Raw genomic sequence first — 21863 nt, 5'->3', positions numbered from 1 at the left:
TAGCTTGCAACAATTTAACTCACACTCAGTGTGTAAGCTTAACAACAATGCCGATCCATTCTCTACACTATGTGACTATTTACATTGTTGTTTTGTAGGCTCTTGGATGTATTATTTTTTTGATAGTCTGTTGTTGTAGAGGGCTGTTTAAAGGGCTAATGCATCAGAGCTAGCTAGTGGTTGGTGTGCTCTGCCATGATCAGACTGTGTCAGGTCCCCAGCAAAGTTTGTTAATATAGCATAAAAATAATTTAGCTTTTAGCTTTTATACAAGCTCACAACCCATTTAGCTAATTTTCCCCACATTTTGTGGTGCCACAGATAGGATTTTTTTCTCCCATAGATATTTTTTAGAATATCTATATAAATTATATTAAGCCTGGAACCAAGCCATCCAGGCTCCTGGTGAATCATGACCATAATGCATTTGATTCTGTGAAAAAAAAGAGGAAAAACAATATTGAATTATATCATATAATATATTAAATAAATACCTGTTTTTTGCGGGTTTCAATTTCTTTCTTTTGACACAGAATCAAATGTTTTATGGTCACGATTCACCAGGAGCCTTGGTTCCAGGTTTAAAATAATATATATAAATATTTTCAAAAAGCTCTATGGGAAAAATGTATGTGTTTTCTATCTGTAGCACCACACAATCGTTTTTAGAATAGTGACGTAGAAACATTTCTAAGCGTCATCATTTTTGTGTTACAGATTGTGTGGAAACATGGAACGGTTTGGTTGCTATCGGACCAAACGTAGGCGCATTAAAGCCAGAGTTGCAGAGCGCATGCGTTTTTGGCGAGACTTACACTCCAGCCAGAACAACAGCATGTCTTCAAATCAGAACTTAGATTCTTTTGAAACAGACAGTCAGATTGTTGGGAATCCTAATGAGTCTCAGGCAGTGTACAGTGAAAGTGGCCAAGAATCAGATTCTGAGATTGTTGTGAATCGTAATGACGAGTTGGCATCTCAGGCAGTGTACAGTGAAAGTGGCCAAGAATCAGATTTAGAGATTGTTGTGAATCCTAATGACGAGTTGGAATCTCAGGCACTGTATAGTGAAAGTGGCCAAGAATCAGATTCTGAGATTGTGTACTATGACTTTGGTGAAGAAATAGATTGTCAGGCTGAATCAGACTGTGTTGCTGAAGGATCGGATCCCTGTACTCAGGGTTCGATTAGATCGAATTTGGCTGACTGGGCGGCAGGTAGCAATATTTCTCATAGTGACTTGTCCAAACTATTACATGTTTTAGTGCAGGGTGGCCTGGATGTACCCAAAGATCCTAGAACCCTTCTGTCAACCATGAGGACCTGTGAGGTCAAAGAAATTGCAGGTGGTAGCTACTACCATTTTGGTGTGTCAAATGCAATTATTTCAGTGCTGTCACATGAATCAGATCCTTTAGTTGACACTCTAACTCTCCGTGTTAACATTGATGGCACACCTCCCTTTAAAAGCGCTAGAATGGATGTGTGGCCTATTTTGGCCAAGATCAAAGAATTTCCAGGATCTAATGTTATTGTCCTTGGTCTGTATGCAGGCCGTACAAAGCCTAATAATGCTGGGGAATATCTGAAGGATTTGATTCAAGACCTGAAGGTAGTAACTCGAGAGGGTTTTGATTACAATGGGAAACATTATAATGTTGCTCTTCCAGATGCCTTCATCTGTGATGCACCTGCCCGCGCCTTCTTGAAATGTATCAAGGGTCATACTGGTTACGGTGCCTGTGAGCGCTGTGTAGAGCATGGGATTTACCTAGATGGTAAGGTTGTGTTTCCTGATTTGACAGCACCACTTCGAACAGATTCAACGTTTGAACGTAGGATGGATGATGAACATCATCACGGTGTCTCACCCCTACAAGAGCTTGGCATAGGGATGGTTTCAAGCTTTGCACTTGATTACATGCATTTAGTTTGCTTAGGAGTTGTTAAGAGACTCATAGGTCTGTGGATGAAGGGACCTCTGAAGTGTCGTCTTTCTTCAAATGCCATCACCAGTATCTCTAACCACTTGCAATCAATCAGAGAATGTATCCCGAGTAATTTTTCCCGAAAGCCACGGTCACTTTTGGAATTCAGAATGTGGAAGGCCACTGAATTTCGACAGTTTTTATTGTACACAGGCCCTGTGGTTCTAAAGGGACGCTTACCTACACGATTGTACAAAAACTTTATGGTTCTGTCCATAGCAATGAGAATCCTACTCAGTCCAGCATTGTGTTCTGCATACTGTGACTATGCAGACAAGCTATTGAAATGTTATGTGGCCAACTTTGCAAAGATATATGGACCAGAGCAGATAGTGTATAACACCCATTCGCTTATACATCTGGCTGATGATGCAAGAAAGTTTGGTGCCTTGGACAATGTTTCATGCTTCCCTTTTGAAAATTATCTGGGGACACTGAAGCGGCTAGTAAGAAGGCCACAAGGCATTGTGCCACAACTTGTGCGGCGTTTAGGTGAGAGGAACAGGCTTGATAATGGACAGGAAAGGGGGGATAAGCCTCAGCAACCACACGTATCTGGTCCAACTCTCCCAGATCGTCCTGCACGTATGCAGTACAAGCAGTACAGGCATAAGGGAAATATTATTTCCATCTCTCAAGGCAACAACTGTTTTAATGTTGAGGGAAGAGTTGCTGTAGTGAAGAATATTGTACAGTTGTTCTCAGGAGCTATGTACGCTGTGTGTCAGTTTTATGACAGAGAAGGGTGCTTTTGCAGTTACCCTCTTGATTCATCTTGTGTGGGGATCAAAACAGTGACACAACTGTCTGATCGGCTTCATGGTGTGCCGGTGACTGACTTAACCGAAAAACTCATACTACTACCTTTCCAAGAGGGGAGTGTGGCTTTTCCTCAGTTGCATAACCAGTAACTGACCACAACAAAAAAAGGGGGGAAAAGGGGGGGGGGAGAAGAAAAAATAGACCTGACTGACAACATGTGCACTTTGCAGTATGCCCCACTTCTACGTTGTGGAGTTCACCGCTGAGCGAACTGCAGATGGGGTGACAATCGACATCATACCAGCCTGCTGGTTAATTGACGAGGCCAAGGAGGAGTGTTGGTGGCCGCGAAAGAATGCATCTAAAAAGGTGCCAAAGGCGATGCAGGAGGATGTAAAGACGGATGGGACATGGCAGAGATGCCCTGTCCATATAATGAGAAGTGCAGGTATGAAAATCATAGTTTCTGGGGAAGGGGATAAGTCTGAAAACATGAACAATTTGCATTACTTTAACTTAGAAAAATTGCTTAAAGTTGTTTCCTCATTTTGTCTTTTAGGCACATATCAAGAAGCCCGAAAGAAGCTGTCAGATGCAGAGAGAGAAGCTGATAGGACGACGACAGAAAGTGACACGCCAAGAAAGCGAAAACGACAGTACGTATATCTCTAACAATATATTGAATTGGCTATTTAGTCCTCACTAATGCTCATGATATGGCACCATTTCTGTCTACACACTATGTCACTAGTAGACACAAATTGAACCATCTTATGAGTATTAGTAATTACAAGTTTGAAAATGGCTGATGTGCTCCCTTTTATGTTTCATGTGCTAAAATGTATGCTTTTATCTGAATAGGCCATCACAAAAAGTCGCGAATCAATCAAGTGAAGACGAATCTGACTCTTGTGGTGAGGATGACTTGCCACCAAACCCCCCCCATGGACTTACGCCTAGTGTCCACCAGAGAGCTGTCCCCTCAAGTGTATCCCAGAAAGACAGGCACCACCGTGGACTTCAGAGTCCAATCAGTGTGAGGGAGTCCCCGAGCTTGAGGCGCTCCAGTGAAAGCCAGAGTCCACGCAGTGCAAGTGAGTCCCGAGTGAGGCGCTCCAGTGGAAGCCAGAGTCCAAGCAGTGCAAGTGAGTCCCAAGTGAGGCGCTCCAGTGGAAGCCAGAGTCCAAGCAGTGCAAGTGAGTCCCGAGTGAGGCGCTCCAGTGGAAGCCAGGGTCCGACCTGTCCCAATTGCGTTGGACCAACAGTTTATCGAAACCTGATCGAGTTTATGGAGAAACAGGCCGAAGACATACGAGTGATGAAGTCGATGTTGAACCTGCTGCTGAAGCAACAGGCTCTGCCTCTGGCTGTGTCGTTGCTGGAACCACCCGCAGGAGCAGACTTCCCACTGAAAACGAATGAAGACGTCGATTCCATGAACGAGAAGCTTAGTGACCCTGCGTTCATGTCTGGAGTTGTAAGTTTGAATCTTTTATTCACTTGAAAATTTGCTTGTATTGTACATGTGAGTTGGGGGAAATATGTAAGTGTGTTTAAAGATAGAATGACTGCTTGGAATTTATATCTTGCTGTTCACTAACAGCTTTTCCTTCCTGTGATTTTTTTTTTCCTTCCCCCCCCATTCACTCAGGTTGCCATGGTTGCCGATATCGGAGGTACTTCAATGGATGATGCTACCAGAAGAATGATGCAGTACCTCCTCTCGCATGATCTGGCAGTCCAGTTCAACCTTTGTGGACGTCACAACAAGAGGAAGTTCAGAGAAATGCGCCTTTATGATGTCATATATGGTAAGTTTGAGTATTGAATTGCTCAGTCTAACTTTAAATCTTTTAATTTGGCAACACATTTGATGTATACCAGTAGATGGTATGCCACAGCAATACCATAATACTATAATTTCTAACAGTTGGCCTCTTGTCATTTCTATTAGGGGGACTAAAGAAAAATGCCCTCACACAAGAAACCAACCACAAGGATGCAGAAAAGGCTCTCTCCAAGTGGTTCAGTGGAGCTCGCGATAGAGGTGGAAAAAGAGTTAGACCCCAGACACAGCTTCCACAACTGGATGATGCACCACCCCAGTAGGCAAAGTCTCTGTCTCTCTTTCTCTCCCCTCGGCAGCACAATGCTGCCCTGTGGTTGGTTCTGTCACTGGGGATTAAAACCGAAAGGCTCAAGAGACACCCACACGCACAGAGGGCCCAGATTCATCTGCAACATGAAACTGGATCTCAGAATCCCTCAGCCCTGTACATGGACAATGGAAGATTTTGATGCGCACTATTTTTTTATACAATTTTTATTGCACTGCTTGGACTCAGAATCCCTCAGCCCTGTTACATGGACAATGGAAGATTTTGATGCGCACAATTTTTTTTAATACCATTTTTATTGCACTGCTTGGACTCAGAATCCCTCTGCCCTGTTACATGGACAATGGAAGATTTTGATTGTTATTCTTATATTTTGTTCTGATATTAGTCTCTGTGGAGGATTGTGAGAATATTTTTTTGCATTTTAAGTGTACAATTTTTTATGTATATACTGTATGTACACCTGCACATTTGATGTGTGTGCCTTCTCTTCCTGCACATTTACACTGCTGCTTTTTTCCCCTTATTTTTCCCTAAATTAGAGCCAATTATTTTTTAACCCTTTTCTCCCCAATTTAGTTGTTATGCCAATTGATTCCTCCCCACACACATTTGTGTGTTGTCACTGCTGTTGTATCTTACTGACTCACCTGCCAGTGAGGAGCCCCCACCAGGAGGACGCAGAGCCTTCGTGGAGCATTGTGGGAATATTTTTTTTTGCATTTTAAGCGTACAATTTGTATGTATATACTGTATGTACACCTGCACATTTGATGTGTGCCTTCTTTTCCTGCACCTTTACACTGCTGCTATCTTTATTCCCATTTTCATTGTCATTGTATTTTCATTATCTTGAAATTTTGTTTTTAATAAATTTGTCAAAATATATGTTGTCTATTTTCATCCTGGTAAAACTGAAGACGTGTAAAATCTTATACCCAATTTTTACTTTAGGTGTGCTTACAATAATTAACACGGTTCATGTTTGCTGCTTAATCTATTTCATTTATATTTAAATCTTATTAGGACCCACGTTGGAAATCAAAGGAACCATTGTCCCATATAGACTTGCCTAGTTGTTGCCCACGTGGGGCCCAGGTAGAACCCACCTATAGCCCACATGGGGCCCATGTGGGGCCCAGGTAGAACCCACCTAAAGCCCACATGGGGCCCAGGTAGAACCCACCTAAAAGCCCACATGGGGCCCATGTGGGGCCCAGGTAGTACCCACGTAAGGCCCACATGGGCATCCCAGATGGGACCCAAGTGGATCCCGCTGACATGCCGACATGGGGCCCATATGGTTTAGCCCACCTTGAAACCATATGGGACCCACCTAGGGCCCAGGCAGAACCCACCTAAAGCCCACATGGGGCCCAGGTAGTACCCACCTAAAGCCCACATGGGGCCCATGTGGGGCCCAGGTAGAACCCACCTAAAGCCCACATGGGGCCCATGTGGGGCCCAGGTAGTACCCACCTAAAGCCCACATGGGGCCCATGTGGGGCCCAGGTAGAACCCACCTAAAGCCCACATGGGGCCCATGTGGGGCCCAGGTAGTACCCACCTAAAGCCCACATGGGGCCCATGTGGGGCCCAGGTAGAACCCACCTAAAAGCCCACATGGGGCCCATGTGGGGCCCAGGTAGTACCCACGTATGGCCCACATGGGCATCCCAGATGGGACCCCAGTGGATCCCGCTGACATGCCGACATGGGGCCCATGTGGTTTAGCCCACCTTGAACCCATATGGGACCCACGTGGGCGTGCTGGCTGGGCATGGGGGACATGGGGGACGGCATGGGGGTCAGCATGGGGGACATGGGGGTCAGCATGGGGGACATGGGGGACGGCATGGGGGTCAGCATGGGGGACATGGGGGTCAGCATGGGGGACATGGGGGACATGGGGGTCTGCATGGGGGACATGGGGGTCAGCATGGGGGACATGGGGGTCAGCATGGGGGACATGGGGGTCAGCATGGGGGTCATGGGGGTCAGCATGGGGGACATGGGGGTCATGGGGGTCTACATGGGGTCAGCATGGGGGACATGGGGGTCTGCATGGGGGACATGGGGGTCAGCATGGGGGACATGGGGGACAGCATGGGGGTCATGGGGGTCAGCATGGGGGACATGGGGGTCAGCATGGGGGACATGGGGGTCATGGGGGTCTACATGGGGTCAGCATGGGGGACAGCATGGGGGTCATGGGGGTCAGCATGGGGGACAGCATGGGGGTCATGGGGGTCAGCATGGGGGACATGGGGGTCAGCATGGGGGACATGGGGGTCTACATGGGGGTCATGGGGGTCTACATGGGGTCAGCATGGGGGTCATGGGGGTCAGCATGGGGGACATGGGGGTCAGCATGGGGGACATGGGGGTCTACATGGGGGTCATGGGGGTCAGCATGGGGGACATGGGGGTCAGCATGGGGGTCAGCATGGGGGACATGGGGGTCAGCATGGGGGACATGGGGGTCAGCATGGGGGTCTGCATGGGGGACATGGGGGTCAGCATGGGGGACATGGGGGTCTGCATGGGGGACATGGGGGTCTGCATGGGGGTCTGCATGGGGGACATGGGGGTCTGCATGGGGGTCATGGGGGTCTGCATGGGGGTCTGCATGGGGGACATGGGGGTCAGCATGGGGGTCTGCATGGGGGACATGGGGGTCAGCATGGGGGACATGGGGGTCAGCATGGGGGACATGGGGGACGGCATGGGGGTCAGCATGGGGGACATGGGGGTCAGCATGGGGGACATGGGGGTCAGCATGGGGGACATGGGGGTCAGCATGGGGGACATGGGGGACGGCATGGGGGTCAGCATGGGGGACATGGGGGTCAGCATGGGGGTCATGGGGGTCAGCATGGGGGACATGGGGGTCAGCATGGGGGACATGGGGGTCAGCATGGGGGTCATGGGGGTCAGCATGGGGGACATGGGGGTCAGCATGGGGGACATGGGGGTCAGCATGGGGGACATGGGGGTCAGCATGGGGGTCTGCATGGGGGACATGGGGGTCAGCATGGGGGACATGGGGGTCAGCATGGGGGACATGGGGGTCAGCATGGGGGACATGGGGGTCAGCATGGGGGTCATGGGGGTCTACATGGGGGACATGGGGGTCATGGGGGTCAGCATGGGGGTCATGGGGGTCAGCATGGGGGACATGGGGGACATGGGGGTCATGGGGGTCAGCATGGGGGACATGGGGGTCAGCATGGGGGACATGGGGGTCATGGGGGTCTGCATGGGGGTCTGCATGGGGGACATGGGGGTCAGCATGGGGGACATGGGGGACATGGGGGTCAGCATGGGGGACATGGGGGACATGGGGGTCTGCATGGGGGACATGGGGGACATGGGGGTCTGCATGGGGGACATGGGGGTCAGCATGGGGGACATGGGGGTCTGCATGGGGGACATGGGGGACATGGGGGACATGGGGGTCAGCATGGGGGACATGGGGGACATGGGGGTCTGCATGGGGGACATGGGGGTCAGCATGGGGGACATGGGGGTCTGCATGGGGGTCTGCATGGGGGTCTGCATGGGGGACATGGGGGTCTGCATGGGGGACATGGGGGTCAGCATGGGGGACATGGGGGACAGCATGGGGGTCAGCATGGGGGACATGGGGGTCAGCATGAGGGACATGGGGGACAGCATGGGGGTCAGCATGGGGGACATGGGGGTCAGCATGGGGGACATGGGGGACAGCATGGGGGTCAGCATGGGGGACATGGGGGTCAGCATGGGCCAAATACATATCATGTTGGGGGTCCTTGACATGAAAAGGTTTGAGCATGTATATGTATATGTATATATGTATATGTAAACTGATATAGAAAGATATGTTTTTCAGAAAAACTGGATTTAGAAGACATTTTGCAGAATCGGAACCTCAGGCCTTAATGGGTTAAAAAACCTCTAGCACTCGATGTGTTAAACATATTTCCTCAACTAGGATGAGTTATTAGGACTTTTAGAATGTTGTTCTGGTGACTTTATAGAAATGGTCTGTGAAGAAACAATGACTTTGATGTGATGCCTGGACTATTTAAATATATTATAACACGTATAACATACCGGCGGCTGTGACTGGCTGCAGGACTGACAGCTCCGTCTGTAATAGGCTGGCCTGGCTGTCCGTCACCCAGAGGAGGAGGAGGGAGGGGGCGTGGCTACCTGCGGCCACGCCCTTCTCCCACACGCCGTAACCGCGGAGTTGCGAGGTAACCACGGCAACCGATAAGCATTCGCCCGCCAGCTCACTGTCGCTATGCGGACCTAGGAGACAAAGAGAGACAGACAGACAGACAGACAGACAGACAGACAGACAGACAGACAGACAGACAGACAGACAGGTTTGCTCTGTAAATTGTCATTCTCATCTATTTTGGGAGAGAGAGAGACAGAGACACAGAGAGACAGAAACTGAGAGAGAGAGACAGACAGAGAGACAGAGAGACAGACAGAGAGACAGACAGACAGAGACAGAGACACAGACAGAGACACAGACAGAGAGACAGAGAGAGAGACAGAGACAGAGAGAGAGAGAGATTATGACTTACCTTTCAGAGGTAAGTTGATTCCATCTTCTGTGATCTAAAATGGACAGACAGACAGACAGACAGACAGACAGACAGACAGACAGACGAGTGTAAATAGTAACTAGACGGGTCGCAATTCTGGGAAATTGCAAAGTGTGGTTGCGCCGACGCGATTCGCGGGTCGGTGCCGCCGGGACCCGAGTAATACGCTGGGAGGAATACCGTCGAAGGCTGCGGCAATTACATTGTCACGTCACTCCTGAGATCACTTGCTTTTCATTTTGAGAGGATTGATCCCCCAAAAATCATGTTTTTGCATAAAACGGTTACGTTTTGGGCATTTGTGGCGCCCTCTATGGGTCAAAGTGGAAATTATTTTGGGGATTCGTTGAGTAAACCACCCTCGACATGTGATTCAAATTTGGGATTGACCGGACGTTTCGTTCGTGATTTGTAGCATTTTTGGTAAAACGGGCCCCTCCCACTAACTTTGGAAGCCATTTACGGACGAACGGTAAGGACTATCAAAATGCCGTTTGGATATGTTTATCGCATGGGCCCAGAGATCATGTGTACCGATTTTTGTTAAATTTGGACAAAATATATGGGAGGAGGAGCTAAAAGTGTGTTTTGAAGAAAATTCAAAATGGCGGAAAATCTATCCTGACGCAAATGGGCGTGGCCTATATGGGGAGATGCGTCGTGACCCAAGGAATCCAGGGGAAAAGACATTTTGATTTTACGACCTACGGTTCAAGAGTTATAGGCCAAAACGTAAAGGGGGCTGTTATAGCGCCACCATGTGGCCGATTAGTGTAATTATTATATCAATAATTTCGGACTAAATTAGGAACCTCCCCTCCAAATCTGGTAACTCTAGCTCTTACGGTTTCTGAGAAAAAAATACTTGAATTTGAGTTTTTGCACTTTTCCATTAAAGTGGATGGGGAAATTTAATGCACTAATAAATCAATATCAATAAAACTATGCAACCAATCTCTTAGCCTTATACAAGCACACGATTCCCGGTGAGGCCGGTCATTTTGACATATGGCACTAAATTGGGAAAAATAAACTGTGGGAGGAGAGACGATCTAAACTATTGTTTATCTCCATTAATAATAAAAAGAATAATAATAAAGTGTGAGGATTACTATAGTCTGGTTGCCCTGTTAGGGCAACCACACTAACTAAGTATGAACCGGAGAAATGGACTAAAGCCGAGGCAATGTTTTTCAAATTTAAAAAGCAGAAATAGCAGATCTACAAGCTTATAAAGTGTCAAAAAGTGTCACTTAACTCATTAAAAAATAATTGCCAACAGTGCCAACGATTTTTTATTTGTTCTACCTTTTGAAGTAGTCAGAGAATATTCATCTTTAGTATGATCGATCCCCTGATGGTTGGTAATCACGGGGCTTTCACTGTGCTTCCACGGAAGAAAAAAGGTAAATCCGACCTGCCGTTCACTTGCTATGGGCCGTTAAAAACAGCATGTCTCGCCAAACATGCAGGGGGAAAAAAATAACTCTAGTACAGCTGTTTCCCCACAGACGCTAACCAGGAAGTAGATGGAGAACTACATCTTTTGATCACGTGATCTCCTAGATCTCTCTGTGTCTGAGCATGAAATGGTGGCTCATAGCTTGCGGAACAGCGCCATCTAGTGGTAAACACTGAGAACACGGTTTGGACGTCTTAGACGTCAATGGCATTGAATGAGTTGTTAACCAGAAGCATGGCATGAGCGGGAAGCTCATCAATGACGTTTGTGGCAGAAGCACTTCTCAGACTTCCAAGATCCGGGGAGAAAACGCAGAGGAACGAGTTGAAACATGGCAACCAGCACTTCAGAACACTCCTAGGAAATCCTCCTTCAACCGAGGGAGAGGAGGATCCGATAGCTCCTGTCTTCTATGGCCTTCCCATACCAGACAAACCATTCACCATGGATGAGTACCAGAGGGCCGAGGCTATTATCAAGTGCGGCAAGAGCTGCTGCGGAGGATGGAGTGACACCAGAGGTTCTGAAGGACGTGCCCATAGACGAGGTGGATTTGATCAACCAAGCACACACGTCTGGCGAGAGTCACCAGGACAGCTAACAGGATGATCCTCAACCGTCTTAGACCCGTCTTAGACCCTCTACGGAGAAACTCAGAGAACGGTTTCCTCCCGGAGCGAACAACAGGCGCTGAGGAGGATACTAGGAGGAGTAAGGGAGCGGAACCTGTCAGCGGTGATCGCCCTAATCGACTTCCAAAAGGCTTTTGACACCATCCACCGGGGGAAGCTCATGAACATTATCCAGGCTTACGGAGATCCTGAGAAGGTGGTTCAGATGATACGAGACAAGCTACAGCCAGAGAAGATGGTTCAGATGATAAGAGACAAGCTACAGCCTGAGAAGATGGTTCAGATGATAAGAGACAAGCTACAGCCTGAGAAGATGGTTCAGATGATAAGAGACAAGCTACAGCCAGAGAAGATGGTTCAGATGATAAGAGACAAGCTACAGCCTGAGAAGATGGTTCAGATGATAAGAGACAAGCTACAGCCTGAGAAGATGGTTCAGATGATAAGAGACAAGCTACAGCCAGAGAAGATGGTTCAGATGATACGAGACAAGCTACAGCCAGAGAAGATGGTTCAGATGATAAGAGACAAGCTACAGCCTGAGAAGATGGTTCAGATGATAAGAGACAAGCTACAGCCAGAGAAGATGGTTCATCCCCCCCCCCGATTCTACGAGACTCGGATACGTCTTTTAAAGTGATCGGTGGATGGATCGTCTTTTAAAGTGGTCGGTGGATGGATGGATGGTGGATGGATGGATGGTGGATGGATGATCGGTGGATGGATCGTTGTGAAGAATAATATTCTATGATTTTTCAAAGGTCCGTGAAAACGCTCGGAATCGCTGGCAAGGTCAGCTATGGACGATGTTTTAACTCGGCGGTTAATGAGTTAAAATGCTCTATTTTCAGGCTTTTTGTGCTCATTTTATTTTACATTCTTTACTTCTAATTCTCTTTTTACTAGTTGAAACGTGCAAAACTGCATAAACAAGAGCTTCACCTCACTTCTACCTGTAACCGTGTTGTGACAATACGATTGATTGATTGATTGATTGATTGATTGATTGATTGATTGTCTCACCAGCACGTTGCCATGGGCCTGTGCACTGAGCTGACCCAGGAGCAGCCTGGAGAACTGAAGCTCCATCACTGAGGAAGAGGAGGAGGAAGAGGAGGGACAGGCTCCTCCAACGCTGGCAGGAGGAGGAGGAGGAACCGGAGATCTTTCTGTAGAAACATCATCCTGGACCCTCCTACCACCTTCTACAGATGTCTCCACTGCTCTAGAACCTTCTGAAGATGTCTCCACTGTTCTAGAACCTTCTGAAGATGTCTCCACTGTTCTAGAACCTTCTGAAGATGTCTCCACTGCACCTAGAATAGAATCCAATGGAATACTTTGTATCATGTATTCTATTCTATTTGAAGGCACATGTATCACCGTTACAAGGATCAGATTGCGGGGGGGGGGGGGGTGTACCTGCACTATCCTGGACGCTTCTAGAACCTTCTGAACCTTTTGATGTCTTAACACCACATTCTATGTCCCCCATGTCCTCTATGTCCTCCTCCTCACTGGACAGGACAACTGAGAGAGAGACGGAGACAAGCAGAGACAGACAGACAGACAGACAGACAGACAGACAGACAGACAGACAGACAGACAGACAGGCAGAGTCAGGTTAGTGAGTACATTTTTTGGCAAGGACATTTGGTGTAGACTGAAAAAAGTGTTGCGCGCAAACGTCAGTAGTATTACAACGTTATACAAAATGGGTGGGCACCCCTACTAGACTAAGTCTAGTATTAAAACAAGTGGGACCACCACCCCGGTCTGCTACACTGGGAACGCCTCGGGACCCCCCAGGAGGGAGGGGCTAATGGAGAGGGAAGTCTGGAACTCTCTGCTGAAACTGTTGCCCCCGTGACCACGACTCCCTAACCCTAACCCTAACCCCGTGACCACGACTCCCTAACCCTAACCCCGTGACCACGACTCCCTAACCCTAACCCTAACCCCGTGACCACGACTCCCTAACCCTAACCCTAACCCCGTGACCACGACTCCCTAACCCTAACCCTAACCCCGTGACCACGACTCCCTAACCCTAACCCTAACCCCGTGACCACGACTCCCTAACCCTAACCCTAACCCCGTGACCACGACTCCCTAACCCTAACCCTAACCCTAACCCCGTGACCACGACTCCCTAACCCTAACCCTAACCCCGTGACCACGACTCCCTAACCCTAACCCTAACCCTAACCCCGTGACCACGACTCCCTAACCCTAACCCTAACCCCGTGACCACGACTCCCTAACCCTAACCCTAACCCCGTGACCACGACTCCCTAACCCTAACCCTAACCCCGTGACCACGACTCCGGATAAGCGGTTAGAGATGGATGGGTTCACTGGTTTAACTTACTGGGCTCAGTGGGAGCAGGTTTCCCCAGTCTGGAGAAGACAGAGGTCCTGGCGTCTCTCAGAGTCCTCCTGGCAGCGAGGGAGGTGGAGAGGAGGGGAGGAGAGGAGGTGGAGGTGGAGGTGGAGAGGAGAGGAGGAGAGGAGGGGGGGGGGAGGGGTCCACCTGAAGGGGTCCCTGGCTGGTCTCTGTCGGCTGGTTTCATTCTGAAAACCATACATGACACTCAGAGGTTCATTAACCACTGAACACATGCACTGCCATTGACCTAGATCTATGTCAATTTAGAAATTACACTAGAGGGCGCTCTTCCGCAACCTATGAGTGATCCCTTGACTGCAAGAGAAGGAATGGACGGAAGTGACGTCATCCCCAAAAATGCACTTTTTTTATTGTACATTTTTTATCCCACGATTTTGCAACCCTAGTTTTTTTCACCCAGTGCTAGTTGTTTAAGTCAGTGGTTTTCAACCTTTTGGTCCATTTGGTTCCATTTGTACACTCTCAGAGTTACAGACCTGTAAGGGTCCATTTGGTTCCATTTGGTTTCTAACTATTATTTGGAGGTGCACCACCTACGTAGACACACTGCAGTGTGACAGTGGAGCCAGTTGGAGGTGCATCACCTACGTAGACACACTGCAGTGTGACAGTAGAGCCAGTAGGAGGTGCACCACCTACGTAGACACACTGCAGTGTGACAGTAGAGCCAGTAGGAGGTGCACCACCTACGTAGACCCACTGCAGTGTGACAGTAGAGCCAGTAGGAGGTGCACCACCTACATAGACCCACTGCAGTGTCACAGTGGAGCCAGTAGGAGGTGCACCACCTACGTAGACCCACTGCAGTGTGACAGTAGAGCCAGTAGGAGGTGCACCACCTACGTAGACACACTGCAGTGTGACAGTAGAGCCAGTAGGAGGTGCACCACCTACGTAGACACACTGCAGTGTGACAGTAGAGCCAGTAGGAGGTGCACCACCTACGTAGACACACTGCAGTGTCACAGTGGAGCCAGTAGGAGGTGCACCACCTACGTAGACCCACTGCAGTGTCACAGCGGAGCCAGTTGGAGGTGCACCACCTACGTAGACCCACTGCAGTGTCACAGTGGAGCCAGTAGGAGGTGCAGTAGACGCTAACAACACTGCAGAGCTCCAGACACTGATGCTACACAGAGATTCAGGAGTCTCTCTGGCATCACATTCAGTTTTAACCAAACAATAATAATAATATCACTCAAACTACAGATAACACTGTTCATATAAATCAGCCAATTATTAGAAACACAATTACAGGATATGATATAATAACAACATATATTATACTGGGTTGTAATGGATACTAGGTTGTTGATATGTACTAGGATGTTAATGGATACTAGGTTGTTGATATGTACTAGGATGTTAATGGATACTAGGTTGTGTGGGTGTGTGCTAGGTTGTACCGGTCTGTCAGACGTCCTTCCTATGGAGTCTGTACTGGCCTGTTCACTGGAGTCCACCGACACTACTGAGTCTACACACACACACACACACACACACACACACACACACACACACACACACACACACACACACACACACACACACACACACACACACACACACACACACACACACACACACACACACACACACACACACACACACACACACACACACACACACACACACACACACACACACACACACACACACACACACACACACACACACACGATGCTCTTTATACAGAGTGACTTACAGTAAACAAGGTAAACACATACATAATAATAATCGTTATTACCTTTCATGACATCAAATGAATCCCAAAGTGCTTTACATTAAAAAACATATCAAAACAAAACAAAAATAACACCGTATTAAACACAGTATTAAACACCGTATTAAACACCGTATTAAACACCGTATTAAACACAGTATTAAACACAGTATTAAACACAGTATTAAACACAGTATTACACACAGTATTACACACAGTATTACACACAGTATTACACACAGTATTACACACAGTATTACACACAGTATTAAACACAGTATTAAACACTGTATTAAACACTGTATTAAACACTGTATTAAACACTGTATTAAACACTGTATTAAACACAGTATTAAACACAGTATTAAACACAGTATTAAACACAGTATTAAACACAGTATTAAACACAGTATTAAACACTGTATTAAACACTGTATTAAACACTGTATTAAACACAGTATTAAACACAGTATTAAACACAGTATTAAACACAGTATTAAACACAGTATTAAACACAGTATTAAACACAGTATTAAACACAGTATTAAACACAGTATTAAACACAGTATTAAACACAGTATTAAACACAGTATTAAACACAGTATTAAACACAGTATTAAACACAGTATTAAACACAGTATTAAACACTGTATTAAACACTGTATTAAACACTGTATTAAACACTGTATTAAACACTGTATTAAACACAGTATTAAACACAGTATTAAACACAGTATTAAACACAGTATTAAACACAGTATTAAACACAGTATTAAACACAGTATTAAACACAGTATTAAACACAGTATTAAACACAGTATTAAACACAGTATTAAACACAGTATTAAACACAGTATTAAACACAGTATTAAACACAGTATTAAACACAGTATTAAACACAGTATTAAACACAGTATTAAACACAGTATTAAACACTGTATTAAACACTGTATTAAACACAGTATTAAACACAGTATTAAACACAGTATTAAACACAGTATTAAACACAGTATTAAACACAGTATTAAACACAGTATTAAACACAGTATTAAACACAGTATTAAACACAGTATTAAACACAGTATTAAACACTGTATTAAACACAGTATTAAACACAGTATTAAACACAGTATTAAACACAGTATTAAACACAGTATTAAACACAGTATTAAACACAGTATTAAACACAGTATTAAACACAGTATTAAACACAGTATTAAACACAGTATTAAACACTGTATTAAACACTGTATTAAACACTGTATTAAACACTGTATTAAACACTGTATTAAACACTGTATTAAACACTGTATTAAACACAGTATTAAACACAGTATTAAACACAGTATTAAACACAGTATTAAACACAGTATTAAACACAGTATTAAACACAGTATTAAACACAGTATTAAACACAGTATTAAACACAGTATTAAACACAGTATTAAACACAGTATTAAACACAGTATTAAACACAGTATTAAACACAGTATTAAACACAGTATTAAACACAGTATTAAACACAGTATTAAACACAGTATTAAACACAGTATTAAACACAGTATTAAACACAGTATTAAACACAGTATTAAACACAGTATTAAACACAGTATTAAACACAGTATTAAACACAGTATTAAACACAGTATTAAACACAGTATTAAACACAGTATTAAACACTGTATTAAACACTGTATTAAACACTGTATTAAACACTGTATTAAACACAGTATTAAACACAGTATTAAACACAGTATTAAACACAGTATTAAACACAGTATTAAACACTGTATTAAACACTGTATTAAACACTGTATTAAACACAGTATTAAACACAGTATTAAACACAGTATTAAACACAGTATTAAACACAGTATTAAACACAGTATTAAACACAGTATTAAACACTGTATTAAACACAGTATTAAACACAGTATTAAACACAGTATTAAACACAGTATTAAACACAGTATTAAACACAGTATTAAACACAGTATTAAACACAGTATTAAACACAGTATTAAACACAGTATTAAACACTGTATTAAACACAGTATTAAACACAGTATTAAACACAGTATTAAACACAGTATTAAACACTGTATTAAACACAGTATTAAACACAGTATTAAACACAGTATTAAACACAGTATTAAACACAGTATTAAACACAGCCCCTAAGGAACCTCTCCCTCCGCTGTATGGCTCAGAGATGAGGTTCCTCGTTTCCCTCTGCCATTTGAGCAGGACGTTGTCGCACATTTTCCACTTTACATGTTTCTTACCCCTTTCTGCACATCGTATCCAAAAAGTAAAGCTTTTCCGCCATTCTCTCAGATGTTTTAAGTTCTAGCGCACCATAAAAGCTATCCAACGAGTTGAAAAAAGTATTTAATTCGCCTCTGTCCTCATCCGGTTACATGTTTTTAAGACATTGCGCCCGTAGAGATAACATTACTGATTCCCCTACTGGTCAAATGTTGAATTGCATCTTCTAATCCAAATATTATGGAACCGGCTGAGGACAGAGGCAAATTAAATACTTTCTTCAACTCGTTGGATAGCTTTTATGGTGCGCTAGAGCTTAAAACATCTGAGAGAATGGCGGAAAAGCCTTACCTTTTGGATACGTGCGACAATGTCCTGCTCAAACGGCAGAGGGAAACGAGGAACCTCATCTCGGAGCTATACAGCAGAGGGAGAGGTTCCGTCGGAGCTATATTAAACACAGTATTAAACACAGTATTAAACAATGTATTAAACACTGTATTAACTCATTGACTGCCAGAGTTAAAACCTCGTTCATAGCTACCCTTGCCAGCGATTTTCGTGTTTTTTTGTTTCGTTATTTTGTTATTTAATTCACATATAGAACATCTAGCTGGACATATGAATCGTTTTGATCGTTCCACCACTAGAGAGCAGCACATACCAGCTTGATCCGCTCGCTGAGACACTCGCCCCCCCCCACACCCACTGACACAGTCAAACACATGAACCGGATGTGAAATGGGCTCAGATTCTCTGATCGGCGAAAATTACGATGTGATACACGACGGGGATGACTGTTCGTCACCCAGACCATAGATTATAGGAGGGGAGGTCTCCGATCGTTTTTTATAGCGTGTGAAAAACCGTTTGTTTCCCTATTATGGTTCCCTATAAATGACTGGGGGAAAAAAAATTCAAACCGGAAACGGAACCCAAGCCATGAAACCGGATGCAGTGGTGGGTGAAGTAAGTGGAACCTGAAACTTAGACTGCTTCATTACAGAATAGCGTGATCAGAGCATAAAGATCAATAAAGACCATAGATCGCATTAATGCGATCTTGGCGGCCAGGCGCGCTATTTATTAGATCGCATTAATGCGATAATGGCGGCCTATGAGTTAAACACTGCATTAAACACTGCATTAAACACCGCATTACACACCGTATTACACACCGTATTACACACCGTATTACACACCGTATTAAACACCGTATTAAACACTGTATTAAACACTGTATTAAACACTGTATTAAACACAGTATTAAACACAGTATTAAACACAGTAGGGGTGTGCCGATATATCGCGATACGTTTTCGTGACGATATGTATTATAAAAAATAATTATATATTCAAATATTTGCACAAAAGTTAAAGATTTTTTTTTAAATAGCAGATCTACAAGCTCATAGCGCGGCACAGAGTGCCGCGCTATGAGCTTGTAGATCTGCTATTTTTATATAGCCAAAGAAATCTTAAAATGACACACAGATGCGTTCCCGGTCTTAACACATTGACCGCCAGAGGTTAATCTCATAATGTACTCACCAGTGCCAACGTTTTATTGTTGTTTTTTGTTTTTTTCACGTCGCCACAGATCTTGTTAAAATCCTTAAGATTGAGCTGTGCACTGTTTGTAAACATCGCGGAGATCTCACTGCTTCTACCAGTGAAGACCACGTGTCAAACGGAGCCGCCATGTTTGAGTTCTGACCGTTTAAGTTAACATGGGAAATGCGAGGATGAAAAACTACATGTTTACAGGGGCTTTTACAGGGGTTATTGTGTACGACTTAGAATGGAGGCAGACGGGAAACAAAAAACGTGATCGCACTTCCGGTCGAGATCGGGTGGTGTTACACTGAAAATGGTCCGCCTAGAAAATTAAAAAAAAAAAAAAAATCGAAAAAAAGGAAAAAGCACCACAGCCCGTAGGCTACGGGATTGGCGCTTAACCGTTGGATTTAACGGCCCGTAGAACTACGGGCCCGGCGGTAAATGTGTTAAAGGGTTAAAACTCGTGGCGGCCAAGAGTTCATAACGACATCTTTTTGATCCTTCGATGACAGGTTAGTGTCACCCTACTGATGATGTGAGACAGGTTAGTGTCACCCTACTGATGATGTGAGACAGGTTAGTGTCACCCTACTGATGATGTGAGACAGGTTAGTGTCACCCTACTGATGATGTGAGACAGGTTAGTGTCAGCCTACTGATGATGTGAGACAGGTTAGTGTCAGCCTACTGATGATGTGAGACAGGTTAGTGTCAGCCTACTGATGATGTGAGACAGGTTAGTGTCACCCTACTGATGATGTGAGACAGGTTAGTGTCACCCTACTGATGATGTGAGACAGGTTAGTGTTACCCTACTGATGATGTGAGACAGGTTAGTGTCACCCTACTGATGATGTGAGACAGGTTAGTGTCACCCTACTGATGATGTGAGACAGGTTAGTGTCACCCTACTGATGATGTGAGACAGGTTAGTTTAACCCTACTGATGATGTGAGACAGGTTAGTGTCACCCTACTGATGATGTGAGACAGGTTAGTGTCAGCCTACTGATGATGTGAGACAGGTTAGTGTCACCCTACTGATGATGTGAGACAGGTTAGTGTCACCCTAATGATGATGTGAGACAGGTTAGTGTCACCCTACTGATGATGTGAGACAGGTTAGTGTTACCCTAATGATGATGTGAGACAGGTTAGTGTCACCCTACTGATGATGTGAGACAGGTTAGTGTCACCCTACTGATGATGTGAGACAGGTTAGTTTAACCCTACTGATGATGTGAGACAGGTTAGTGTCACCCTACTGATGATGTGAGACAGGTTAGTGTCACCCTACTGATGATGTGAGACAGGTTAGTGTCATCCTACTGATGATGTGAGACAGGTTAGTGTCACCCTACTGATGATGTGAGACAGGTTAGTGTCACCCTACTGATGATGTGAGACAGGTTAGTGTCACCCTACTGATGATGTGAGACAGGTTAGTTTAACCCTACTGATGATGTGAGACAGGTTAGTTTAACCCTACTGATGATGTGAGACAGGTTAGTTTAACCCTACTGATGATGTGAGACAGGTTAGTGTTGTTGTATACAGCACTGAAGTCCTGACGTCACTACCACTAGAGTGCGCTTTCTGCAGGTTCGTGGCTTTACTTTTTGTATTGATATCCTCATTGGGGAATCTTAGATCTCTTTATATAAGAACTGCGTTCCAAACATAAACACCACCCTGGTGTTTTTACTCATATGGATATGAAGCATCGACTGAAGGTGTAAATGTACACATTTACCCAAAGAGTAACACAATATAAACACTAGAAACCCAAAGACTACATTTCTCATGAACGCGGTTGCTGTGGGGACAGTGATATCAGACCCGGAAGTAGTAGTTCTTATGACTTTTAAGGCAAAATTAATTCCATTTTCGGCAGAAACAGGCTGTATCAAATATGAATGAATATCATAAACGATGCAGAGCCACAATAGTATAGTAATAGTAATAGTAATAGTAATAGTAATAGTAATACTGCTCAGTACGAGAGGAACCTCAGGGTCAGACATTTGGTGTCCAATTAAACCAATTAAAATCAAACCAACCTCTTCTCTGCTGTGTTGACCGACTGTCTTCCTCACTGGTGGCAGACAGCAGACGGTCAGACGCTCTCCTTGGGCGCCACCTGTTGGACAGAACACACAACAGCAGCGTCAGTGTGAACATGGTCGTATCATTTACCAGGTTCAAGGTTCAAGGTTCAAGGTTGTACTGTATTGTTACATCTTGTGTGCAGGTACAGAAGAGTCAAACTTCTTTTGGTTTGGCTTCCTTCAGACAATGCAGCAGCATAGGTAACAACAGAATAATAATAGAATATTTA

The 21863-nt window shown here is 45.1% G+C and overlaps 2 protein-coding genes across 2 annotated transcripts in view; one reads left to right on the top strand and one right to left on the bottom strand.

Moving 5' to 3' along the window:
* Positions 1 to 21639, bottom strand: part of LOC308080311 (sentrin-specific protease 7-like) — a 59276-nt gene extending 37637 nt beyond the window's left edge. The window contains exons 1-7 of the mRNA XM_080422116.1: positions 21586 to 21639; positions 15382 to 15452; positions 13937 to 14139; positions 12988 to 13095; positions 12589 to 12881; positions 9451 to 9484; positions 8966 to 9166 (exon numbers count right to left, since the gene is read on the bottom strand). Coding sequence (XP_080278242.1) covers positions 8966 to 9166; positions 9451 to 9484; positions 12589 to 12881; positions 12988 to 13095; positions 13937 to 14138 — 838 coding nt within the window. The 5' untranslated portion in view covers position 14139; positions 15382 to 15452; positions 21586 to 21639. The remainder of the gene's footprint in view (positions 1 to 8965; positions 9167 to 9450; positions 9485 to 12588; positions 12882 to 12987; positions 13096 to 13936; positions 14140 to 15381; positions 15453 to 21585) is intronic.
* Positions 3695 to 5447, top strand: LOC308080669 (uncharacterized protein). Its single transcript, XM_080422591.1, has 3 exons — positions 3695 to 4227; positions 4402 to 4561; positions 4705 to 5447. The coding sequence occupies exons 1-3, from the start codon at positions 4039 to 4041 to the stop codon at positions 4857 to 4859; spliced, it is 504 nt and encodes a 167-aa protein (XP_080278717.1). The 5' UTR covers positions 3695 to 4038; the 3' UTR covers positions 4860 to 5447.
* Positions 21640 to 21863: the final 224 nt, after the last annotated feature.

This window comes from Gymnoscopelus braueri, assembly GCF_963280865.1.
Source record: "Gymnoscopelus braueri genome assembly, chromosome: 24".
Classification (NCBI taxonomy): domain Eukaryota; kingdom Metazoa; phylum Chordata; class Actinopteri; order Myctophiformes; family Myctophidae; genus Gymnoscopelus; species Gymnoscopelus braueri.
Note: the sequence above shows the minus strand (reverse complement) of the source record. Positions and strands in the feature narration are given on the sequence as shown.